The 27,596-nt window shown below is 45.5% G+C and overlaps 1 protein-coding gene across 1 annotated transcript in view; it reads right to left on the bottom strand.

Annotated features, from left to right (window-relative positions):
* LOC129696241 (ras-related protein Rab-31-like) overlaps positions 1-26,020 on the bottom strand; it is a 90,170-nt gene extending 64,150 nt beyond the window's left edge. The window contains exon 1 of the mRNA XM_055633947.1: positions 25,519-26,020. Within this exon, the coding sequence (XP_055489922.1) occupies positions 25,519-25,605 (87 nt within the window). The 5' untranslated portion in view covers positions 25,606-26,020. The remainder of the gene's footprint in view (positions 1-25,518) is intronic.
* Positions 26,021-27,596: the final 1,576 nt, after the last annotated feature.

Genomic DNA, 27,596 nt, shown 5'->3' with positions numbered 1-27,596 from the left:
TACTGGAGGGGCTCCCGATCCAAGTAAGCCCCAGGCTGCTGCAGGGCATCCTCTGTTGCCCTTGACCGGCTCGGCCCATGAACCAATGTCCCTCTCCTCATAAGACCGCCTCTGTGTCCAGGAGGTACCTTCTGCAGCCGACCTTAAAGGCACTGGAGACAATACCCCGGTCCCTCTCCTATCAGCCCACTCCTCGTGTCCTTCAATGCCAGCGGCTCCCTCCTCAACCGTCAATGTCAGCGGCTCCTTCCTCAGCTTCCAAGCTTCCCTCTCCTGCAGGCTGCGGTTCGCGGCAATTGACAACAGTTGTTAGTTCAGAATCAGGAGTGTTTTATTCTAAAGGGCCTGTCCCACTGTACGAGGTAATTCAAGAGCTCTCCCGAGTTGTAAAAAAATCAAACTTGTGGTAAGCACATAGAACGTACGTAGCGGGTACGTCGGAGCTCGTGACATCTCTTAGCGCCTTGTAACGCTAAAGGCAGGTACTCGGGAAAGTGGTAAGCTCGTGAAGACTCGTGAACATTTTTCAACATGTTGAAACAAAAAAATGTCCACGAGAGCCCCGAGTACCTACGAGCGGCTATTACCGTAATTCTCCGAGTTCGAATCAGGGGAAACGCGGGGGAGCTCTTGAATTAGCTCGTACAGTGGGACAGCCCCTTTAATCTAATATCCCTTGTGACCCTTGTGGCTAATGGGATCAGGGGGTATGGAGAGAAGGCAGGTACGGGATACTGAGTTGGATAATCAGCCATGATCATATTGAATGGCGGTGCAGGCTCGAAGGGCCGAATGACCTACTCCTGCACCTATTTTCTATGTTTCTATGTTTCTATCCCGTTAAATCAGCCACGATGACGATTCAGCCTACAGAGAGGAGGTTCAACAACTCATCAACTGGTGTGATATCAATAACCTTCAACTCAATGTCGATAAAACAAAAGAAATAACTGTGGACTTCAGGAAGAAACAGACAGCACACCCCACTCACCATCAATGGCAGTGCAGTGGAGTCTGTGAAAAGCACCAAGTTCCTGGGAGTGCACATCACAGATGATCAGACATGGTCCACCAACACCATCTCCCTAGTCAAGAAGGCACAGCAACGCCTCCACTTCCTTCGATGGATGAGGAGAGCTGACCTCCCCCCTTCTGCCCTCACGACTTTTTACAGGGGTGCCATTGAGAGCATTCTTACCAGCAGTCTCTCAGTGTTGTATGGCAGTTGCTCTGCTGCTGACCAGAAGGCCCTACAGAGAGTGGTGAGGACAGCGGAGAAGATCACCAGATCACCCCAACCAGCAATCCAGGACCTATACCCATCTCGCTGTCACAAGAGAGCAAGCAATATTATCAAAGACACCACTCACCCAGCACACAAACTGTTCACCCTCCTACCTTCCGGTAAGCGCTACCGCAGCATGCGGAGCAAAACCACCAGATTCAGAAACAGCTTCTTTTCTCAGGCCATCAGACTACTCAACACACTTAAGAAAATTCCATGAACATTACCCAAACAAAGACAAACAAACTGTGAAAATAACTTCGGCTCAATGTCTCCAGTACGAAATTTGCACTTTTTCTATATTGCACCTTTCATTGTTGCACCTTTTTTAAAATACCTCAAAGTTTTTGCTACATTTTGGCATACTGTGCATATTTTAATATTTTAAATAATGTATGTCTATTGTCTATTGTCTATTTTTATTGGTATGTTGTCTGTCTGTGTTTTTAATATTACTTGCACATTTAGAGTATGGGGAAATGTAATTTTGATCCTCTGTGTAACTACTGTTGCATAATTGAATTGACAATAAAGTTTACTTTGACTTTGACTTTGACTAAAGATTGAGTCACATTAACAGCTGGTAAAATGGTTTGAAGGAAGTACCAGGAATATCTACAAAAAGAATGAACCACTGGTACTTTATTTGAACTCATTATGTTTCACGTATATACATTGATACATTTTTGCAATGGACTTCGCCATTGATTTACAAACTACACTTAACAATTATTTTTTAACTGCAAGCTAAAAATACTAAAGGCTCTTTGTTACGTTGAATAGAGTTAAGTGTTGATTTTTTGCCACCACAGTGTAACTTGCAGCCTGGGTTCTTAAAGAGGCATCCCATTATAACCAAATCAGCAATAACGAGGGTTTATGGTACATTGTCTCTGGGGATTATGCCTATATTTTTGTTTGGGATCAATTTCTCAAAGTGGCATTAGTTATTTCTATAGTATCTCAGAACCATTTTGTATATTCTATAATTTGGTTCCTTTGTTTTCTTTGATAAATATTGTGGTCAGTTGCGGATGGGAGACAGCCTTAGTTACTGAGATAAAATTAGAGACAGTGATGGGTAAAAAAGATTTGCAATTTTTTTGTGCCTGTCATCCCTTTTCTGGGAAAATTACATTATCAATGAAGGCTCTTTCTGTGGTAAAGAGGTCTTCCTCCCAGATAAAGTTGAATTCAATTATTTCAGACCGATTTGCCATGACATATGCAGAAACACGGAACTATAGATGCTGGTTTATCAAAAGCGACACAAAGTGCTGGAGTAACTCAGCTGATCAGGCAGCATCTCTGGAGAACATGGATGGGTAACGTGGTTTGGGTCAGAATCCTTCTTTAGACCGATTTCCTACTTAGAACCCCTGGTCCTAATTTAGGATAGCACTAAGTGTTTGTGTAACTCAGCAGGTCAAGCAGCATCTCTGGAGAACATGGATAGGTGACGTTTCAGCTTGGCAGCCTTCTTCTGTCTGAAGAAGAGTCCCAATCCAAAATATCACCTATCCATGTTCTACTGAGATGCTGCCTGATCCGTTGAGTTACTCCAGCACTTGTGTTGTTACCATGTCATATGATCGTTGTATCAACTATGCCGCAGTAGACGCTAGCCTCAGTTGAGGCAGAAGAATGCAAGTTCAAAATTCCCTCTGAACACACGACAAAAATCTAGACTGACACTTAAGGAACCCCTTTTTCACACAAAGGGTGATGGGTGTATGAAACAAGCTGCCAGAGGAGGTAGTTGTGGCAGGGATTATCCCAACGTTTAAGAAACAATTAGGGACAGGTACATGGATAGGACAGGTTTGGAGGGATATGGACCAAACGCAGGCAGGTGGGACTAGTGTAGCTGGGACATGTTGGCCACTGTGGGCAGTTTGGGCCAAAGGGCCTGTTTCCACAATGTATCATTCTATGAAAGCTGCACTGAAGCTGTATTCTTTCAGTTATGTCAGCAGCTCTCTCAGATGGGCTTAAAAAATTACAGGGCTGCCAACTCTCACGACAGGGAGACAGTGGGGGGAGAGAGAGGGGGGGTGAGACAGAGGAGGAGAGAATGGGGAGAGAGAGGGAGGGAGAGGGGAGGGAGAGGAGGAGGGGGAGGGAGGGGAGGAGGAGGAGAGGGGGGGAGAGTGAGGTGGGAGCGAGGGGGGAAGGAAGCGAGAGAGGGGGAAGCGAGAGAGAGGGGGGAGAGAGAGAGGGACGGGGGGGAGAGGAGGGGGGAGAGAGGTGGGAGAGGGAGGCGGGGAGAGGGGGGGAGAGAGGGGAGAGGGGGAGAAAGAGAGGGGGAGAAAGGAAGAGAGAGAGGGAGGGAAGAGAGAGGGGGTGGAGAGGGAGGAGAGAGGGGAGGAGAGAAGGAGAGAGAGGGGTGGTAAAAGAGAGAGGGGGAAGAGGGAGAGAGGAGGGGAAAGAGAGAAATGGGGAAAGAGGGTCAGAGGGGGGAAAAGAGAAAAAGGAGATAGCGACAGAGGAGAAAGAGAGGGGAGAGAGAGGGTAGAGAGAGCAAGGGGAAGAGTGAGGTGGGAGGGAGAAATGGTGGGGAGAGATGGGGGGAGAGGGGGGAGAGAGAGAGAGAGAGAGAGAGAGAGAGAGGCGAGAGAGAGAGGAGAGATGGGGAGATACATCCATGCATTGAGCGTGAGAATGTCGCATTTCGCCAAATTCTCACGCTGATCACAAATTTTCTCACGCTCTGTTGTGAGAAATTCAGTGATCAACGAAAATTTCAAAACTCATATCAACTGCATGGGCCACGGGAGTTGGAAGCAGAAGCAGCGGCGGGGACAGATGCGGATGGGGAGCGGGGCTGGCGAGTGTTTGCCGGGCTGGCGAGTCGTTCACTGCCGCTCCGGCCATGGAGCACCCTCAGTGCAAGAGTCCTGGGCTGCTGGAAGCGTTGCGCCGCTGCCGTGAGAGTCATTGCGTCGAATTCGCCCAGGTAATCGGCATGGACCAGGCTGCGGCTTGGTGCATCCTGGAGGACAACCAGTGGCTGCTGTAAGTAAATACCAAGCACTGGGTAGAAATGGTGGAATATATTGGACTTCAAATGGGGGTGGTTGGAGAAAGCATCCTGCTTGCCTGCTAGATTTTCACTTACTGTAACTGTAGGAAAAATGTTCCCAATGTTGGGGGAGTTCAGAGCCAGAGGTCACAGTTTAAGAATAAAGGGTAGGCCAGCTAGGACTGAGATGAAGACAAACTTTCTTCATGCAGAGAGTTGTGAATCTGTGGAATTCTCTGCCACAGAAGGCAGTGGAGGCCAATTCACTGAATGTTTTTAAGAGAGAGTTACATTTAGTTCTTGGGGCTAATGACATCAAGGGATATGGGGAAAACCGGAAATAGGTACTGATTTTAGATGAATAGCCATGATCATATTGAATGGCAGTGCTGGCTCGAAGGACCGATGGCCTATTCCTACACCTATTTTCTATGTTTCTATTCTTGAGTATATGGCAATAAAACTCAATCACTTGATTTTGAAGCATTCATGCATGGTGGAGGTATAATGTAGTCATAGAGTGATACAGTATGAAAACAGGCCCTTCGGTGCAACTTGCCCACACCCGCCAACATGTCCTAGCTACGCTACCTGTTTTTGGTCCATACCTCCAAACCTGTCCTATCCATGTATCAGTCTAACTGTTTCTTAAATGTTGGGATGGTCCCTGCCTCAACTAACTCCTCTGGCAGCTTGTTCCATACACCCATCACCCTTTTTGTGGATAAAGTTACCCCTTAAAAAGTTACCTCTTAAAAATAATTCATACAAAAAACATTGAAATCATACTTCTACAATGCACTAAAACATGATTGTAATACATCAAATTTCAAAAAGTCCCTACCCTGGGAGGGGGGACACCCTTCTTCCACACCCTCTCCCCACTCGGTTGCTCCACTCCCTCACCGGGTTTCCCCCAAAGCCAGTGATCAGTGATCGCTCAGCCTCCCCGCTTTCAAAAATGCTCCGAGACCCGTGGTTCAAACGGAGAGCACTGCCAGATGTGAGCGGGGAACTGAGGCCAGTTGTCCGTGATGTCTGGATCCCAATGCTCAGCGCTTCATGTTTTGGAATTGGCTAATGTTATTGATTTGTAATTAGCCTGATTTGTAATTAGTTGACAAAACCTTAATTTATTAATCTGGAATATCCGAGGGGGATGGGATAAGTGTAATATTAAAATGACATGCAAGGTGTCAGGCTCCCTGTCTGTCACAACATACAGCCATGATAACCCATTATTTCCTTCAGTTAAATATTGGGAAGGTAGCACTATTGTCATTTGCCACTCAACTATTATGTTTGTTTACCTCACTGACTATTTCTAATCCCCCCCCCCCCTAAATTCCTTTGACAGGTTGAATAGTAATGTCCCAATCTCGTTGTTGTTTTATTAATTGAACACGTAGATGAACATCCTCAAGGAGTGTAATCAGATGGAAACTGATTCAGATGTGATATTTAAGAGCTTGTTCATAGAAGGGGAATATTTTAAAGGAGTGACAGAGATACTTGCAGGGGAATGTGTGAGGAGATCATTATTTGTCTTTAGTTCTAGCTTGAACCAGGACATCTGAAGATTCAAAGTTTAATATAGTAATTGTGCTGATACTGACCCCAACCAACCACGTAATGAATATTATCCATTCCGGATTTGACTTTTATGATGCCATTTAATCTTCACTTGGATTTCAATCACTTCAATGTAAAAGTAATTGGGAATGGGGAGCATTGAAACAAACATTTCCCCTCAGTACATATTAACTGTAATATAATAATGTATGCATGTTGGTAGGTGCAATCAAAACAAAGATCTTTTTATCACTGTTGTGTTATGAATACCACAGAAAATATGATGTACTCTCAATGTCACATTTAATAGAATAATATAGCTTAAATATATAGTTATTGGACTTGGCATTTCGGAAAAGTCCCAACTGAGAGGAAGACAGCAAAATACTGAAAATATTGGGGGTGAAAATGACCAGGACAGTTTGTTAGGAAAATGAAAGAAATGGTAGCAGAATACTTATGCAGCTGAGTGAGTATAATTTTATGGATGAGAAATTGTGTTCAACCAATTGATGACTTCTTTGACAAAGTAACTAGCATGTTAGATAACAAGGAACCAAGTGTGCATCCAGAGTCAAGGTCTGGAATAGTACGAGGTGTGCAGTCAAAGCTGGGACAATGGGAGTGTTCAGCACTGGGAATCTAAGTATGTAAGCAGCTATGATCAGGGTAGAATAGGGGGGGGGGGGGGGGGGGGGGGGGGGGGGAACACATGGTCAGGAATGAGAGAAGGTGGACCCAGGTTGGTCAACATGGGCCGTGTTTGATTATAATCTGATTTCCATACATGAATATACTAAGGTCAGCCATGTGCTGCACATGTTGATCACAGCCTGGGCTCTCCTGTGGATTGTAACCATTATTGCACAATTTCAAGCTGAAAAATGCAAAAGCCCTGTACCAATGGGAGGGGGACACCCCCCCCCCCCCCCCCCCCCCCCCCCCCCCCCACGCTCCCTCGGGCTTGGTCTCTCGCAATTTCTCACTCCCAACTCTCACCCAATGTTGGCAGCCCTGAAATTACATGACACGTTTTACAAAGTGGAATAAAACAGTTAACTCTGGTGTGCTGGCCAATGTTTCATTCTCGATCATCCAAGATCATTCATTAATGCAGTTTGTTTGGTTGTCACACATATTTGTGGGCATCTGCAATGTACACAATGTACACCACACTTCCAACAATGCAACAGCATTGACACTCCAAAGGTATCTTGTTAGCTTTGTGTGATTTATTATTGCCACGTGTACAGTGAAAAGCTTTCGGTTGCATGCCAGTCAGCAAAAAGACTATACATGATTACAATCAAGCCGTTCACAGTGCACTGATACAGGATAAATGGTATAATAAAGTCCAATAATGTCCAATTAAAGATAGGTCAAAGGTCTCCAATGAGGTAAAGGGAAGGTCAGGACCATTCTGTAGTTGCCTCATAATGTCTGGGAAGAAACTGCCCTGAATCTAGAGGTGTAAGCCTCCTGCATTGTTAGAGTGAGGCCAAATGCAAATTGGAGGAACAACACCTCATATTTCGCTTGGGCAGCTTACAGATCAACAGTATGAACATTGATTTCTCTAACTTCAAGTAACCCTTGCATTCCATCTCTCTCCATCCCTCCCCCACCAAGTTGCACCAGCTTCAAAGTTGGCAGTAACTCATTTTCACCTGGCACACAGCTAACAATGGCCTGATTCCTTTATCATATCATTATTACTATTTTGCATATCTTTCATTCATTTGTTCTATATCTCTCTACATCACCGTCTACATATCTTGTTCCCTTTCCCATGACTCTAAGTCTGAAGAAGAGTCTTGACCCGAAACGTCACCTATTCCTTTTCTCCAGAGAAGTGGTCTGACCTGCTGAGTTACTCCAGCTTTTTGTGCCTATCTTTGTCATAATTACTCATCTGGTTTACTAATTTATCACGGATGGAAATTTGCCCTACCTGCCTGGTCTTGCCCGCATATGGATCCTGATTCCTCCCGCACAATTAACTTAGTTTATTGTCACATTGATTTTTTTATTCAGTATATTAGTTTATTTAGTTTATTGTCACGTGTACCAAGGTACAGTGAAAAGCTTTTGTTGCGTCCTAACCAGTCAGCAGCAAGACAATACATGATTACAGTCGAACCATTTACAGTGTATAGATACATGATAAGGAAATAAGTTTCATGCAAGGTAAAGCCAGCAAAGTCTGTTTAAGGATTATCCAAGGGTCATCAAAGAGATAGATTGTAGTTCAGCACTATTCTCTGGTTGTGGCAGGATGATTCAATTGCCTGATAACAGCTGGGAAGAAACTGCCCCTGAATCTGGTGGTGTGCGTTCTCACACTTCAATACCTTTTGCCTGATGGGAGTGGGGAGATGAGGGAGTGGCCAGGGTGCGACCCATTAAAACACAGAAAATAGATGCAGGAATAGGCCATTCGAGCCAGCCCCGTCAGTCAAAATGATCAATGACTGATCATCCTAAATTAGTACCCCATTCCTGCCTTCTTCCCATATCCCTTGATTCCGTTAGCCCTAAGAGCTATATCTATATCTGTCAACCCCTACTGTGCAGTGTCTACCATTCAGTGGTGGCCAGTGCTCTGTTTTTTTGCTGTGGCCTGTTCGGGAGAAGGCGCCCGAATAGCGGACAAAAACCAGATTGGATAATCCCTGCCTTCTTCCCAGTGGTTCCCTTGAGCAACTAACGTTAGCAGGTGGCAGAGGCCCCTGAAAAAAAGAGCTATATCTAACTCTCTCTTAAAAACATTGCGTGAATTGGCCTTCAGTGCCCTCTGTGGCAGAGAATTCCACAGATTCACAACTCTCCGGGTTAAAAAGTTTTTCCTCCTCGCCGTCCTTGCGGCGTGAGGTATAAACTTTTAACTGTCCTCTAAAGATGAATTAACAAAGTGTTCATTTTGTCATAGCCTACAAACAATGGCCACACTATTGATATCTGTATCCTGAGAGTGAAAAAAAAATTCTTGCTTTCTACGTCTTTGTGGCTTTTTGCTCTCTCTGCCATTATAGGAAGGCCCACATCTTCCTTTACTCTGCTTACATTTCCTATAAATCGGTGATCACTGTTGTGTCCATGATCACTCCTCTTGTTCCCTTTCCGTTACTCTTTAGTCTGCTTGAACAATAGTGCCTTGTGGGCACTACGTAGAAGAGTACAGCACAGGAAAGTACGTAAGTCTTGCAAAGTTCATTGGATGTGATCAAAGTCTCTCAATCCCATGGCTTCAAGAAACAGGAACCCAGCATCATTAGGAATGGCTACATTGCAAGATGAAGAGAGTGTAGAAGTTGGGATAGACACAAAATGCTCATCGGGTGCTTGTATTTTTGCCCTTTGTAAATTTTGGTAATACAAAGGTCCAAAATGTGTGGCTGGAAAAGCAGCCGCTATTTTGCCAATTACCCTTGCTACCAATCTAATAGATGGTCCACTGATGTCAATGAGGTTGTTGCAGGCCTCAGTTAAGACTGTAGCCTTGTCCTTTGGTAAAGTCACCGACATGTGAACTGAGTCAATTGTGAACCCCAAATAATCCATTATGGTGGAAGGCGTTAGTTTAGATTTAACTGGATGGATGATAAACCCCAGTTTCTCAAACAATTGTTTGGTGGCTGATACAGCTAGTTTAGCTAATTCCAAAGTTTTGCCCACAATTAATATATCATCCAGGTAGGCCATGACCATATGTTTTTGTTTCCGAAGAAACGCTAGGGCTGGTTTCAAAATTTTGGTAAATAGCCTGGGGGCTGATGTTAATCCATTGGGTAGAGCTCTATACTGCCATCGCTGCCCCATCCAGTTGAATTTTAAATAACGTCTGTGATCGGTCCGTATAGGCACTGAATAGTAAGCATCTTTTAGGTCGATGCTAGCCATGAAGTAGCCTGTGGAAATCAATTGTTTGGCAGTAACAAAGGTTTCCATTTTGAAATGAATATACTGCACAAATGTATTCAATTTGGTCAAATCTATGATGATGCGACAACCACCATCTTTTTCGTTTTTGGTAAAGATATTAGACACAAATTCCAGAGAATCGTGTTGGGTTTTTTCAATAACCCCCTTAGCGTGGAGTCTCACCAGTTCAGCATGTGCTTCCAATATTTCTTTTCGTGAAAGTACGAGTTCGGTTCGGTACATGCTGAACTGGATACTGTTTAGGATATGTGTTTGTTGTTAATGCACTCCATGCCTCCCAAAAGAAGTGTAATCTCCCACTGATATGTGTATTATCCGCACTTCCTATAATTTGTAAGGGACCAGACCCACCTACCTCCATGGTTACCAGTGGAAAGTTTACTTCTTCCTATGTAGTCTTCAAGGAGGTTGAGGCGCCGGTGTCTGGGTTTGGGGTTTGTGGTTTGTGCATTTTCCACGAAGGCCGGTCTGGGCCATGGCCTAAAAAAGACCGCTGTCCTGTATGTCCGGCCTTTGAGCTTTCACCAGCTTCTGATTGTCTTGCTCTGCTGGTGGGTGCGTAAGGGTGCTGTCTTTGAGGGTAGGAAGTCCTTCCTGTTGTCGCCTTTATGAGCCCCATGGTTTTTGCCTCCTCATAGAGTTCCTTAACCTGTTTGGACAGGTTGCCCCCAAATAATAATATTGGTGGCTTTGTGTCTCCAGGTTTGCAAACTTTGGATTTAAGGCAGGTCGGATGGCATTCTTTCTGATACTATTGATCTCATACTGCGTATTGCAGAAGAGTGCCAGTGCATCCTGTTGTTCTTGCAACATTTCTTTCTCATCCACTGTGCGATCGAATGCTGTGATCCCTGATGTCAGTAATTTTAGTACTTTCTGGAGTTTTACATCCAGGCTTCTAACTCCTGCTCCGACGTGTTTCCAAATACAATTGTTCACCACTGGAACATTCAGGGATACACAATTTCCCGGTGCCAAATATTTGGCAGTGGTGTCCATCACAGCCTGTTCCTGTAGTTGCCTGAATGATAGGAAATCAATGCTGGATGCTAGTTTTTGTTCTAGATTTTTTCCAGTCTGATCTGGCTGTATGTATTTGGACACCATGTCCAGTAGGTTTTCTCCTTCCTGCACCCCCTGCACACTTGTTGTTTGTTCAGCAAACCTCTCTTCAGGGTCAGCCCAGAATTGACCCCCAGTACTCCCCTCTGACGAGGGAGATGCACTGTGCAGCCCTACGTAAGGTGCTGCTGTGGGTGTTTTGTATAACCCATGGTGACTAGACTCCATCTCCCGGAGTCTGTCACGTTGGAGCATCTGCTCCATAAGCCGCTACATTCGGCTCCAGCGCTCACGGTCACTGGCCGCTCACGGCATCTCCTCAAAGTCTAACTCATCAGAGTCAACGGCTCTGTTAGTTTTCCGTTTTGCCTTCCCGCCCGGCCGCGGTGTTGTTCTGGCCGGCGCGCGGGGGCGAAGTCGGGCACAGCTGATCCCACTACTGGTGATTCTAGTGCCATCAGCCGCTGCTGGCTGCCCGCAACTCCGCGGTCCTCCCCAGCCAGCTTTGTCGCAGCTCTAGTCGACTTTTTGGTTTTATCCATCGTTTTCCCACCTGTGAAACAGTATGGGAAATAACAACGACCGCAGAGTAACTCGCTTACTTGTCGGTCTCGGCTTTTAAACTTGCCGCCACGGGGGAACGTCGTTCCACCCCGCCTGTCGTTTCGCAATGCGTGTAGCGATATGACACGCATGCGTCCTGGTGGGTTCTTCACATTGTCACTCGCGTGACTCCGAAGTAAAATGCTCATCGGGTCAGGCAGCATCTCTGGAGAAATTGGATATTTCGCTTTGGGACCTTTCATCAGACTGATTGTAGTGATGGGTTAGGGGGAAACATAGAAACATAGAAATATAGAAAATAGGTGCAGGAGTAGGCCATTCGGCCCTTCGAGCCTGCACCGCCATTCAATATGATCATGGCTGATCATCCAACTCAGTATCCTGTACATGCCTTCTCTCCATACCCCCTGATACATTTAGCCACAAGGGCCACATCTAACTCCCTCTTAAATATAGCCAATGAACTGGCCTCAACTACCTTCTGTGGCAGAGAATTCCACAGATTTACCACTCTCTGTGTGAAAAATGATTTTCTCATCTTGGTCCTAAAGGATTTCCCCCTTATCCTTAAACTGTGACCTCTTGTTCTGGACTTCCCCAACATCGGGAACAATCTTCCTGCATCTAGCCTGTCCAACCCCTTAAGAAATTTGTAAGTTTCTATAAGATCCCCCCTCAATCTTCTAAATTCTAGCGTGTACAAGCTGAGTCCATCCAGTCTTTCTTCATATGAAAGTCCTGGCATCCCAGGAATCAGTCTGGTGAACCTTCTCTGTCCTCCCTCTATGGCAAGAATGTCTTTCCTCAGATTAGGAGACCAAAACTGTACGTTATACTCCAGGTGTGGTCTCATCAAGACCCTGTACAACTGCAGTAGTACCTCCCTGCTCCTATACTCAAATCCTTTTGCTATGAAAGCTAACATACCATTCGCTTTCGTCACTGCCTGCTGCACCTGCATGCCTACTTTCAATGACTGGTGTACCATGACACCCAGGTCTCGTTGCATCGTCCCTTTTCCTATTCGACCACCATTCAGATAATAGTCTACTTTCCTGTTTTTGCCATCAAAGTGGATAACCTCACATTTATCCACATTATGCTGCATCTGCCATGCATTTGCCCACTCACCCACCTATCCAAGTCACCTTGCAGCCTCCTAGCATCCTCCTCACAGCTAACACTGCCCCCCAGCTTCGTGTCATCCGCAAACTTGGAGATGTTGCATTCAATTCCCTCGTCCAAATCATTAATATATATTGTAAATAGCTGGGGTCCCAGCACTGAGCCTTGCGGTACCCCACTAGTCACTGCCTGCCATTCTGAAAAGGACCCGTTTACTCCTCCTCTTTGCTTCCTGTCTGCCAGCCAGTTTTCTATCCACATCAATACTGTACCCCCAATACTGTGTGCTTTAAGTTTGTATACTAATCTCTTATGTGGGACCTTGTTGAAAGCCTTCTGGAAGTCCAGATATAACGCATCCACTGGTTCTCCCTTATCCACTCTACTAGTTTCATTCTCGAAAAATTCTATAAGATTCGTCAGACATGATTTACCTTTCGTAAATCCATGCTGACTTTGTCTAATGATTTCACCACTTTCCAAATGTGCTGCTATCCCATCTTTAATAACTGATTCTAGCAGTTTCCCCACTACCGATGTTAGACTAACTGGTCTGTAATTCCCCGTTTTCTCACTCCCTCAATTTTTTAAAAGTGGGGTTACATTAGCTACCCTCCAATCCTCAGGAACTACTCCAGAATGTAAAGAAAATTACTCCAGAATCTAAAGAAAATGACTAGAAGTGAAAAAAGAAACCAAGACAAATTGGGGCCAACAACAGCCAAGGAGGGTCCCTGACAGGCTGATTGGGAAGTGCTGCTCCTCCAATTTGCATGTGACCTCACTTTGAGAAGCATAAAGGTGGATAAGATCATTGGGAGAATTACACAGAGTCGGGGAATCAAGAACCAGCAGACATTGATTTAAGGTGGGAGAGGAAAGATTTATTAGGAACCGGAGAACAACTTTTTCCACGGAGAGTGTGGTGGATATATGGAACGAGCTGGCAGAGGAGGTAGTTGAAGCAGGTATGATACAAGATACAAGATACATTTAATTGTCATTTGGACCCCTTGAGGTCCAAACGAAATGCCGTTTCTGCAGCCATACATTACAAACAAATAGACCCAAGACACAACATAATTTACATAAACATCCATCTGTGATGGAAGGCCTAATAAACTTATCTCTCCACTGCACTCTCCCCCCCCCCCGATGTCAGAGTCAAAGTCAAAGCCCCCGGCTGGCGATGGCGATTGTCCCGCGGCCATTAAAGCCACGCCGGGTGGTGCGAGGTCGCACACCGGGTTCTTGATGTTAGAGCCCCTGGTGTGCGCTCGCAGAGTCCCGCGGCCATTCCAAGCCGCGCGGGGCAGGGATGTCAGGCCCCGCTCCAGGAGCTCTTCGACCCCGCAACTCGGGCGGGGGAGGCCGCCGTTGCAGGAGCCCCGAAAAGCGGTCTCCCTCCAGGGACCCGCGGGCTCCCGGTGCCGCCGTCCACAGACCTGTCGTTGGAGCCTCCGACTCTCCGGTCGGGCCGCAGCAGCAGCAGCAGCAGCGGTCCTCCACCGCTCCACCCGCTCCGGACTCGGCCAGCTCCGCGACGGCGACGGTGAGTCGTAGCACCAGAGTCCCCGGCTTCTTGCTGTTGGAGGCCGCTCCTCGTTGCGGCCCCAACGACAACGGAAACCCGACGAGAAAGGTCGGGTCTCCAGTGCAGGGGAGAGATTTAAAAGTTTTCCCCCCCCCTCCCACCCCACCCCCACCCCCCACACACACACACCCCAACAAAAATATACAAAAACTACATTAAAACACAGACAGAAAATAATAAAACTCGGACAGACTGCAGAGGCCGCTGCTGACCAGAGTCGCGCCGCCCACCGGTTGTTAAATGATAACAACATTTAAAAAACATTTGGAGAGGTACATGGATAGGGAGGTTTTAGAGGGATATGGGCCAAACACGGGCAGGTGAGACTAATGTAGATGGGGTATCTTGGTCGGCTTGGGCAAGTTGAACCGGTTTCCATGCTATCTAAGTCAATGACTCCAGCATGTGTGGTCTATGCAAAAAGGATTTTATGATGCAGTGCACAGTACACCATTGAACCATTGAGACCATGCTATGCTTCACTCAACACACTCATACCAATTCTTGCACCTTATTCCCACCACAAACAATTTGTTCTCCATTCTGGTTCCCGTTACAGAAACCTCATCACTGTAATATCACACAGTCTTGTTGATCAAGCATTTGATTTGCTTTCAACATTACAGTGATATCCATGTGTAAAGGATGTACTGCTGTTTAGATTTGGACTGAGAATAATAACACATAAATCTGGCCTCCTGAACCAAATTACAGTGAGTGATTCAGCAGATGAATATCCAATTCACCTGCAAAAGATATTTTAACTCCATCTCCCACTCTAGAGATACAAGACAGTCACGAGTATTTAATTGTCACATGTACCAACATTGTAACATTTGTATGTGCGGCAGCTAACAGGCCTGTAAATGCAGTACACACAGATAAATATAAACACAAATTCAATAACTCAATTACTGGGAATACTCATGCAAAAAAAACAAAATCCCTAGTGCAACCAACAACAACCAATAGTATTTCATAGTTGAGGTTGTCTATGTAGTCTATGTAGTCAATAAACAATAGGTGCAGGAGTAGGCCATTTGGCCCTTCAAGCCAGCACCGCCATTCACTGTGATCATTGGAGATCATCCACTATCAGTACCCCGTTCCTGCTTTCTCCCCATATCCCATGACTCTGCTATCTTTAAGAGCTCTGTCTACCTCTCTCTTGAAATCATCCAGAGGATTGGCCTCCACTGCCTTCTGAGGCAGTGAATTTCACAGATTCACAACTCTCTGGTTTTTCCTCATCGTTCAATGGTTGGTGGGAAGAAGCTATTATTGGGAAGAAGCTATTATTGAATCGGGTAGCCATGGTTTTCAGGCTCCTGTACCCTTTTCCCATTTGTAAGAGCAAAATGAGAATGTAGCCAGGGTGGTGCGGGTCTTTGATTACATTGGTTGCTTTTTTTGAGATCACCCTCCTGTAGATTCCTACGATGGTGGGGAGGTCAGGACCTGTGATGGATCGGGCAGCGTCTACCACTCTCTGTAATCTCCTTTGTTCCTGGGCTGCCGAGATGCAGAAACAGGCTGTGATACCTGTTTTGGTAATATCAATATAGATCAATTTTATAAACAACAGTGAAGAGATAAGTTCCCAAAAGGTGCGAGAAAACCTGGTGAAACAATCACTCTGGCCCTCGTAGTAAGCAGAGAAGTTCCAGAGGAAGACACCATGCAGTCAATAACTGTATACTCCTCTGGAGTTCTTCTGGAACTTCTTTGTTTCCCTCTGCAAGATAAGATAACACCATTTAAAAGATGCATGCAAGATAATAATCCCAGGAGTCCAAGAAAGGTACGTATAGTACATATTGTCAGTGTTCTGCAGCTTCACTGTTTCAGTTCCAGCTTATTGTCATGTGTACTGAGATACAGTGAAAAGCTTTTGTTGCATGCCAACCAGTCAGAAAGACAACATATGATGACAAACTCCAAGTTCCAAGACTCGGGTTTAATACTAACTTTCAGTCCTGCCCATGTGGAATTTAAATGTCCCCCTCATGAACACATGGACTTACCCGGGCCCCTCGGTTTCCTCCCACATTCCAAGATGTGCTTGTTAATTGGTTACCATTAATTATTCACACTTTGGATAGACAGCAAAAGAATCAAAGGGGAGTTGATGAATAGGAGGGAGAGAATAAGATGCAGAACTCCAGGGACAAATGGAATAGTTCTGTCAGGAACCAGCATGGGCATGATGGGCCAAAAGAGGCATAGAGCACGGGACCAGGCCCTTTGGCCCAACATCCAACGGTGACCACAATGCCTAACCGAGCTAGTTCCACTTGAGTGAACCCAGCCCATAACACTCCAAACCATTCTTATTCATATATCTGTCCAAGCAATTTTTAAATGTTATCATTGTACAAGGCTCTACCACCCTCTGAAAACTTGTTCCATGTATACACCACCCAAAAGATGCCACAGGCCACTTTTCAATCTTTCCTCTCTCACCATTGCCCTTGAGTTTTAGACTCCCGTACCCTGGGGAAAAGACTGTGGCTACTTAGCTTATCTATGCCCCTTATGATTTTATATACGGCTTTTCCCTCAACCTCCCATGTGCCAGGGAAGAAATCCCAGCCTATCCAGCCTCTGCTTACAACTCAGACCTCCACACCCAAAAACATCTTTGTAAATCTTTTTTGCACCCTTTCCACTTTAATGACATCCTTTCTATAGCAGGGCAACCAGAACTGTACACAATACTCCAATTGTGACCTTACTGACGTCTGTATAGTTTAGTTTTTAGTTTAGTTTTGAGATACAGCACGGAAACAGGTCCGACAGCCCACCGTGTCCGCAACGACCAGCGATCCCCGCACATTAACACTATCCTACACACACCAGGGATGGTTTACAATTTTATCAAGCCAATTAGCCTACAAAACCTGCACGTCTTTGGAGTGTGGGAGGAAACCGGAGCACCTGGAGAAAACCCACGCAGGTCACGGGGAGAACTACAAACTCCGTACAGACAGCACCCGAAGTCAGGATCAAAGCCAGGTCTCCAGCGCTATAAGGCAGCAACTCCACCACTGCACCAGCATGCCGCCCTCTAAAGCTGCATAGCTGCAACGGGATATCCCAACTCCTGTACTTAGTACCCTGACTGATCAATGCAAGCATGCCAAACACCTTCTTCACCACACTATCCACCTGTCCACTTTCACTATTCACTTTCAGGGAGCTATGTACACCTGTACTCTGTTCTACAACACTCTCCAGATAAATACCATTTACTCTGCAAGTCCTACCCTGGTTGTCGTACCAAAATACAACAGCTCGCATTTATCTGAATTAAACTCCACCTGCCATTCCTCAACCCATTGGTGCAGTTGATCAAGATTCCATCGGAATCATAGATAATCTTCTTAATTGTCCACCATACCACTAATGTTAGTCTCAGGCAACACAGCGCAAGAGGCCCAGGTTTGATCATGACTGCAGGTTCCACCTGTGTGGAATTTATACTTTTTCCTTGTGGCTGTGGGGTTTCTCCGGGTGCTCTGTTTTCCAAAGACAGGTCCCCAGGCTTGTAGGTTCATTGGCTTTGGTAAAATTTTAAATTGTCCGTAATGTGCAGGATAATGCCAGTGTGCGGGGTGATCGCTGGTCAGCTTGGATTTTGGTGACAAAAAGGGCCTGTTTCCACGCTGTATCTCTAAAGTCTAAAAATCTGCAAACTTACTAACCATACTATCTACATTCACATTCAAACCAATAATCTAAACAGTGGAGCCAGCAACAATCCCTGTGGTGCACCACTTGCTACAGGCCTCCAGTCTGAAAAACAAGCTCCAACATCACCCTGCTTTCTACCTTCAACAGAGGCTCAATAGCTGCCAACCACCACACATTCTGCACCTCACCCATGGCTAACAATGGTACAAATATCTCTATTGTTGGAATGAATTGCATATTGTGGTTTAAACCGACGATAGACATAAAATGCTGGAGTAACTAAGAAAGAATGGGTGACGTTTTGGGTCGAGATCCTTCTTCAGACTGAATCAGGGGAGAGGGTGATTCAGAACTCTGTATCTCCCTCTCCCCTGATTCAGTCTGAAGAGGGGTCTCGACCCAAAACATCACCCATTCTTTCTATCCCGAGTTGCTGCCTGTCCCGCTGAGTTACTCCAGCATTTTGGAGTATGAATATCTCCACCGGGGTCCTGCAATTTCTTTCCTGGCTTCCCATAATGACCTAGGATACAGTTGGTCATGTCCTGGGGATTTATCAACTTTTCTTTATTTTAAGATCTCCAGCACTTTCTCTTCTGTACTGTGGACTCTCTTCAAGTCACCACTATTAACCTCCTTGAGTTCCCTGGCATCCACGTTATACTCCACAGCAAATACAGATGTGAAATTTTCATTTAACACCTCACCTATCTCCTGGACCACCACACATTGCCAATCGCCTTGGTCTTTAAGTGGCAGTTAAGTGGCCCTACTCTCTTCCTACTTTCTTCTTTGTCCTTAATGTACTTGTAGAAACTCTTTAGGGATTTTCCATAACCTTATCTGCTAAAGCTATCTCCTGTCCCCTTTTTGTCCTCCTGATTTTCCTCATAGTGTACTCCTATAACCCTTATACTCCTCAAGGGATTCACATGATCAAAGCAGTCTACCTATCCTCCTTTTTCTTGACCAGAGACTCAATATCCCTCATCATCCAGGATTCGCTACTATTGGCAGTAGTGTCCTTCAAGCTAATATTGCTCTTCATTGGATAGAGTGGATGTTGAGAGGATGTTTCCACTAGCGGGAGAGTCCAGGACCACAGGTCATAGCCTCAGAATTAAAGTACGTTCCTTTGATTGAATGACGGAGTAGGCATGATGGGGCGAACAGCCTAATTCTGCTCCTATCACATGAATTTATGAATGTCATTCTACCATACAATGAATATATCCGCTGAGCTTACAGACAATCCCATTTCCTTTTTGTGCCCTTTCAGGGACTGCAGAGAATTCTCTCCACTTAACGAGACATCATGGTCTGAACGACATTAAATAGACAAATACAAAGTTGAATTAAGTTAATTTTTCCCATACAAGACTTGCTGACATTGTGTCTTCTGTGGAGCCAACTAGAATTGAAGTCCAAATAGATGTGCGATAACAGCACTGCCAGCTCACACAGCAAGGGGCTGTCTGGGCAACTAAGATCCAGAATGAGAACCACTGCCAAAAGCAAAACACAACAGTCCCACATGTTAAAAAAAATCAAGTGGCAAATTGACTTCATGATGCAATGATGTTTAGGAAAATTGTCACAGGGATCCATTCACATTCAACATATCATCTTTCTGTTTACTCATTAACAGACCATTCACTGCCATTACAAAGGAGACGAGGAGAAATTTCTTGAGTCAGAGGGTGGTGAATCTGTGTAATTCTTTGCCACAGAAGGCTGAGGATGCCACGTCAATGGACATTCTTAAGGCAGAAATTGATAAGTTCTTGATTAGTACATGTGACCGGGGACATGGGAAGAAGGCAGGAGAATGGGGTCGAGAGGAAAAGACACATCAGCCATGATTGAATGGCGGAGTAGTCTTGATGGGCCGAATGGCCTAATTCTGCTCCAATCATTTATGAACTGAAGTCTAAATGCCAGTGTTTATTGTCCGTCCCTAGTTGCCCCTGAACTGAAGAGGCAACTGGAGGTCAACCACATTGGTGGAGCTGGAATCATATACTGGCAGTAGGTCTCGGGACTGTCAATATCCTCACCTGAAGAACATTAGTGAATCTGGGTGGAGTTGGGTGGCACAGTGGCGCAGCGGTAGAGCTGCTGCCTTACAGCACCAGAGATCTGGGTTCGATCCTGTGCAGTCAGTACAGAGTTTGTACATTCGCCCTGTGCCGCATGTATTTTCTTCAGTTGCTCCAGTTTCTTCCGACATTCCAAAGACATGCAGGCTTGAAGATTAATTGGCTTCTGTAAATATTCCCTGGTGTGTAGGATTGAACTAGTGTACGTGTGATTGTGGTTGGCAAGTACTCGGTGGGCCGAAGGGCCTGTTTCCATGCTGCATCTCTAAATTAAACTTTAAACAATCCACCAGGTTCATGCTTGCTATTAACAAAACTAGCATTTTATTTTAAATTCCAGATTTATTCCATAACATGAATTAAAATTCTCAGCTGCCATGGTGGGACTCAAGTCTCTTGGTCTGAGGTCCACAACCATAGTTGTTGGTGCAGATACGTGGTTAACATGCCTTAATCTAGTTAAACCAGACTACCCTCAATCAGGGCAGTACAGTGGTGAGTGGCGCAGCTGGTAGAGCTGCTGCCTCATAGCGCTAGAGACCCAGGTTCGATCCTGACCCTAGGTGTTGAGAAGTGAGTCAGAGGGGTGAAAACAGTTGAAAAGGAGAGGCAAACACAGGCAGACTTTACTCAGAGCTGCTGTAGATTTGGAAGCAACAGCAGGAGCAGATAAGCAAGAGATAGCACTGATTGGCTCTAGCCCAAGTGGGAGGAGAGAAGTGAGTCAGAGGGGGGAAAACAGTTGAAAACTGAGGAATTTGGTTTGTAAATTGGTAAATTAGGCAATTTATCAGTCAATATAAGCAAGACGGCTCTTAGAGAGCGGCAGTGAGTGAGCGGCCTTGTGAGAAAAGTGCGAGTCTTAGGAGAGGAGGCTACGCAAAACACTGGCGAGGGAGAGACAAAAGAAGGAGATGTCAGGCAAGCTGATTCAGTGTGATGCTTGCAGTATGTGGGAGGTCAAGGACACCGCTGGTGCCTCTGGCTGCTACAAATGTGAGAAGTGCATCCAGGTACAGCTCCAGAAGGACTGTGTTGGGGAACTGGAGAAGTAAGTGGATGACCTTGGGTTCGTCCGAGAAACGGAGTCGTTCCTCGACAAGTCCTACAGTAAGATTGTTACACCTAAGGTACTGGAAGAGAGAAGGTGGGAGACGGTGAGAAAGGGAGGGAAGCATGGAATGCAAACATCCCCATGTGTTGTACCTCTTGTGAACAGGTTCACCCAATTAGAAGCTGTTGGAACAGAAGACGTTGTTACACTGAGCGGCGGACTGGCTTGCGATGCGAATAGGGCTGTTGAGCCAAAACCAAAAAGGCCAAAGTCAGGCAACGCCATTGTAGTGGGAGACTCCATTGTGAGAGGTACGGACAGGGGTTTCTGTGGCAACAGACGAGATTCGAGGATGGTGTGCTGCCTTCCTGGTGCCAGGATCCAGGATGTCACGGACAGAGTGCAGAAAATCCTCAAGGGCGAAGGTGAACAGCCAGATGTGGTGGTGCATGTCGGCACAAAAGATGTCGGAAAGAAGGGGATGAATATTCTGCAGCGTGACTTTAGAGAGCTCGGAAAAATGCTGAAAAGCAGGACCTCCAGGGTTGTTATCTCCAGTTTGCTTCCAGTTCCTCGTGCTGGCGAGAGCAGGAACAGGCAGATACGGGACCTGAATGTGTGGCTGAGGAACTGGTGCACGGGGCAGGAATTTAGATTCTTAGATCACTGGGATCTGTTTTGGAGTAAGGGGGAACTGTACAAAAGGGATGGATTGCATCTTAACAGGTGGGGGACCAGCATTCTGGCAGGCAGGTTTGCCACTGCTACACGGGTGGTTTTAAACTGAATAAGGAGGGTGGGGTGTCAAATGGGATAGCTGAGGATGGAGTTAAAGGGAAAGGGTTTCTTAAATTTGTGAGCAGAGAGACCGAAGGGTGTAAAATGAGGGTAGAAGCAAGTTGAAAAGTAAAAGTGGCAGGCAGACAAATCCAGGGCAAAAATCAAAAAGGGCCACTTTTCCAAATAATTGTATAAGGGGTAAGAGTGTTGTAAAAACTGAAGGCTTTGTGTCTCAATGCAAGGAGCATTCGTAATAAGGTGGATGAGTTGAATGTGCAGATAGCTATTAATAATTATGATATAGTTGGGATCACGAAGACATGGCTCCAGGGTGACCAAGGCTGGCAGCTGAACATCCAGGGATATTCAATATTCAGGAGGGATAGACAGAAAGGGAAAGGAGGTGGGGTAGCGCTGCTGGTTAGAGAGCAGATTAATGCAATAGAAAGGAAGGACATTAGCTTGGAGGATGTGGAATCGATATGGGTAGAGCTGCGAAACACTAAGGGGCAGAAAACGCTAGTGGGAGTTGTGTACAGGCCACCTAACAGTAGTAGCAGAGTTGGGGATGGCATCAAACAGGAAATTAGAAATGCGTGCAACAAAGGTAAAACAGTTATAATGGGCGACTTCAATCTACATATAGATTGGGTGAATCAAATTGGCAAGGGTGCTGAGGAAGAGGATTTCTTGGAATGTATACGGGATAGTTTTCTAAACCAACATGTAGAGGAACCAACGAGAGAGCAGGCTATTCTAGATTGGGTATTGAGTAATGAGGAAGAGTTAGTTAGAAGTCTTGTTGTGCTTGGCCCCTTGGGCAAGAGTGTCCATAATATGGTTGAGTTCTTCATTAGGATGAAGAGTGACATTGTTATTTCAGAAACAAGGGTCCTGAACTTAAAGAAAGATAACTTTGAGGGTATGTGACGTGAATTGGCCAAGATGACTGGCAATTGATTCTTAATGGGTTGACGGTGGATATGCAATGGAAGGCATTTAAAGACTGCATGGATGAACTACAACAATTGTTCATCCCAGTTTGGCAAAAAAATAAATCAGGGAAGGTAGTGCATCCGTGGATAACAAGGGAAATCAGGGATAGTATCAAAACAAAAGATGAAGAGTACAAATTAGCCAGAAAAAGCAGCCTACCAGGGGACTGGGAGAAATTCAGAGACCAGCAGAGGAGGACAAAAGGCTTAATTAGGAAAGGGAAAATAGATTACGAAAGAAAACTGGCAGGGAACATAAAAACTGACTGCAAAAGCTTTTATAGATAATGTGAAGAGAAAAAGATTAGTTAAAACAAATGTAGGTCCTTTGCAGTCAGAAACAGGTGAATTGATCATGGGGAACAAGGACATGGCAGACCTATTGAATAATTACTTTGGTTCTGTCTTCACTAAGGAAGACATAAATAATCTGCCGGAAATAGCAGGGGACCGGGGGTCAAATGAGATGGAGGAATTGAGTGAAATCCAGGTTAGCCGGGACGTGGTGTTAGGTAAATTGAATGGATTAAAGGCTGATAAATCTCCAGGGCCAGATAGGCTGCATACCAGAGTACTTAAGGAAGTAGCCCCAAAAATAGTGGATGCATTAGTGATAATTTTTCAAAACTCTTTAGATTCTGGAGTAGTTCCTGAGGATTGGAGGGTAGCTAATGTAACCCCACTTTTTAAAAAGGGAGGAGAGGGGAAAACGGGAGACCAGTTAGTCTAACGTCGGTACGAAACTGCTAGATCAGTTATTAAAGATGGGATAGCAGCACATTTAGTGGTGAAATCATTGGACAAAGTCAGCATGGATTTATGAAAGTAAATCATGGACGAATCTTAAATTTTTCTGTAACTAGAGTGGATCAGTGGATGTGTTGTATCTGGACTTTAGGCTTTCGACAAGGTCCCACATAAGGATTAGTATACAAACTTAGCAGCACACGGTATTGGTTCCGATTAGAGAACTGGCTGGCAGAAGGAAGGAGTAGATGCAACGCAGACCTGGGGTGTCATGGGGTAACAGTCATTATGCAAAGTGCGGAGGCATGCGTGGGCTAATGCATGGCGAGATGCATGGCAAGATGCAGTATAATGTGGATAAATATGAGGTTATCCACTCTGGTGGCAAAAACAGGAAAGTAGACTTTTATCTGAATGGTGGCCGATTAGGAAAGGGGGAGATGCAACGAGACCTGGGTGTCATGGGTCACCAGCCATTAAAAGTAGGCATGCAGGTGCAGCAGGCAGTGCAGAAGGGGAATGGTATGTTAGGATTTGAGTATAGCAGCAGGGAGGTTCTACTGCAGTTGTACAGGGTCTTGGTGAGACCACACCTGGAGTATTGCGTACAGTTTTTGGTCTCCTAATCTGAGGAAGGACATTCTTGCCATAGAGGAAGTACAGAGAAGGTTCACCAGACTGATTCCAGGGATGTCAGGACTTTCATATGAAGAAAGACTGGATAGACTTGGTTTGTACTCGCTAGAATTTAGAATGAGGGGGGATCTTATAGAAACTTACAAAATTCTTAAGGGGTTGGACAGGCTAGATGCAGGAAGATTGTTGCTGATGTTGGGGAAGTCCAGAACAAGGGGTCACAGTTTAAGGATAAGGAGGAAATCTTTTAGGACCGAGATGAGGAAAACATTTTTCACACAGAGAGTGGTGAATCTCTGGAATTCTCTGCCACAGAAGGTAGTTGAGGCCAGTTCATTAGCTATATTTAAGAGGGAGTTAGATGTGGCCCTTGTGGCTAAAGGTATCAGGGGGTATGGAGAGAAGGCAGGTACAGGATACTGAGTTGGATGATCAGCCATGATCATATTGAATGGTGGTGCAGGCTCGAAGAGCCGAATGGCCTACTCCTGCACCTAATTTCTATGTCTATGTGTAGAGTTTGCACGTTCTCCCTGTGACTGCACGGGTTGCCTCCTGGTGCTCCGGGTTCCTCCCACATCCAACTGACATGCTGGTTTATAGGCTAAATTGGACTCCTAATGTAAAATTGCCCCTATTACGTAGGGAGCAGATGAGAAAGTGGGATGACATAAAGCTAAGTGTGAACGGGTAGTTAGCATGGATTTGGTGGGCCGAAGGGCCTGTTTCAAGGCTATCTCTTTCATTCAATCAATCTAAGGCCACCACTTCTGCATTGAAATGTTCAGGTAAATCACATCTGTTACACCAGAGTATAAATTGACGTCTAACCCAGTGACTTGTGACATATGGTCAACCACTCTAGCTGGGTCGGATGGCAGAAGAGGAGGTACTTTTTTTAAGGAACCGTACTTCATGTAAAAAAATATATCACGAACTGTTTTTTTCGGGAAGTAGTGAACGAAACGAGGGAAAATAATATCTGGATAGTGACTGTTTTCAGAGCTGATGCTGCAGAAAAATGACTCTGTGGAATGTCCCCTTGGAGAATCAAACATTCCTGAAAGATTGAACTCAAACAGACTCTACAACTGCGAGCAGCGGGTCTCGGCCAAATGGAAAGTCTTTGAAAGCAAAGAACCGACGGCTCTGGCTCGGGTAACTTTAGAGCACAACAAGGAAAGACGGAGATTACCGGGAAAGATCACAAAGAAACGTTGAATATATGAAACATATTGAACCTCTGCCCGGCTACTCCCGGTGGCAGCTAAGAGGAAGGAACGACACTTAAACTCAAATAAAACTACACATAAATAATAATAGGAACCGTTATATTAATCTTACTTACCCCAAGGAGGCAGATTTTTAATTCTCTTATCGCCATAATTAGATCTACGAGGCTTGTGTCATGCTCTTTCTGATCTGTCCAGTACATGTATCAAAGTGCGTTCTCTGCGAAACTAACCTCCTCCAACCAGCTAGTTTGCTCAGAGCGAACGGAAATTACTCGGCAATAACTCCAAGCGGTCACGTGGTTCTCATCCAACCCCAGACACACTCCTAAGTTAACTTAAGAGCATCTTAATAAATCTGTTGAGGTCGTTTAACAGAAGCAAACTGCGGATAACCCATATTTGCAAATAGCAGAGGTACAAGGAACTGCAGATGCTGGTTTACAGGGGGGAAAAAAGATACAGAGTGGTGGAGTAACTCAGCAGATAAAGGCCAGAGAGGAATGGACAAAAAGTGTGTGATAAGGTGTTAAGGATGGAAGCGTTGTGTATTGTGAAGCAAGGGGAACGAGTATAGGTGAGGGGGAAATTATTTAATCAGAACCTGAGGGGTAACTATTTTTACACAAAGGATGGTGGGTGTATGGAATGAGCTGTCGGAGGAGGTGGTTGAGGCAGGTACCATCACAATGCTTGAGAAATATTTGGACAGGTATGTGGATAGGACAAGTATAGAGGGATATGGGCCAAACACAGACAGGTAGGACTAGTGTAGATGTGACATGTTGGTCGGCGTGGGCAAGTCTGGCTGAAGGGCCTGTTTCCATGCTCTATGATTCTATGACTCTAATGAAGGTGGAATTATTATTTCCCTTTGGAGAGCGAATTTCTTCATAGAAGGCATACCTTGAGGACCCAAGTATGATAGACACAAAGTGCCAGCATAACTCAGCAGGTCAGATGGCATCTCTGGAGAACATGGATAGGCAACGTTTCAGATCAGAACCTTTTGTGTTCGTTTTCTCGGTCTGTATGTCTCCATTTAGCTGGACCTCGCTTCTCTTTTTTTCAGCCTTTTTATTTCTTTTCACAACTCTTGCTAAAGGCTCAGAATCAACAGAGTTTTCCTCAGTTCTCTTTTGAAGAGATATCAGTATTTGCTTTATCTGTATGCTGTTCTTTCTCCACTTCGCTGCAGTTTTTCTCGGCGGTCGTCAGCGTTTTGGATACAAACGCGATTGGTTCTTCCTTGCCGTTCGGCGCCGTTTGTGAGACCACATCTCCGTGAGCTAACGGCAATGCATCGACAGCCATCGAGATCGGCTTTGATGGGTCATAGTGGACCAAACGCGTCTTCTGGCTGAGATTAAGATTCAACTTTAATTGTCATTGTCAGTGTACAGTACAGAGACAACGAAATGTAGTTAGCATCTCCCTGAAAGAGCGACATAGAATATGATTTCAATAAATAAATCTATTTCCATGCATACAGTCATAGTGTTTTACGGCAATGGGGGAGTAGTGTCCTAGGGGGGCGGGGGGGGGGGGGGGGGGGGTGATTGGCAGTCACCGAGGTACATTGTTGAGTAGTGTGACAGCCGCAGGGAAGAAGCTGTTCCTGGACCTGCAACGGAGAGACCTGTAGCGCCTCCCGGATGGAAGGAGGGTAAACAGTCTATGGTTGGGGTGAGAGCAGTCCTTGGCGATGCTGAGCGCCCTTCGCAGACAGCGCTTGCTTTGGACAGACTCAATGGAGGGGAGCGAGGAACCGGTGATGCGTTGGGCAATTTTCACCAACCTCTGCAGTGCTTTCCGGTCGGAGACAGAGCAGTTGCCATACCATACTGTGATGCAGTTGGTAAGGATGCTCTCGATGGTGCAGCGGTAGAAGTTCACCAGAATCTGAGGAGACAGATGGACCTTCTTCAGTCTCCTCAGGAAGAAGAGACGCTGGTGAGCCTTCTTGACCAGAGTTGAGGTATTGTGGGTCCAAGAGAGGTCATCGGAGATGTTGACCCCCAGGAACCTGAAGCTGGAAACACGTTCCACCTCCGTCCCGTTAATGTGGATGGGGGTGTGCGTGCCGCCCCTAGACTTCCTGAAGTCTACAATGAGCTCCTTGGTCTTCTTGGAGTTAAGGGCCAGGTTGTTGTCAGCGCACCATGCTGCTAGGCGCTGGACCTCCTCCCTATAG

The sequence above is a fragment of the Leucoraja erinacea genome, chromosome 4 (genome assembly GCF_028641065.1).
Source record: "Leucoraja erinacea ecotype New England chromosome 4, Leri_hhj_1, whole genome shotgun sequence".
NCBI lineage: Eukaryota > Metazoa > Chordata > Chondrichthyes > Rajiformes > Rajidae > Leucoraja > Leucoraja erinaceus.
The sequence above is the reverse complement of the archived record's forward strand: the minus strand, read 5'-3'. Positions and strand labels throughout refer to the sequence as shown.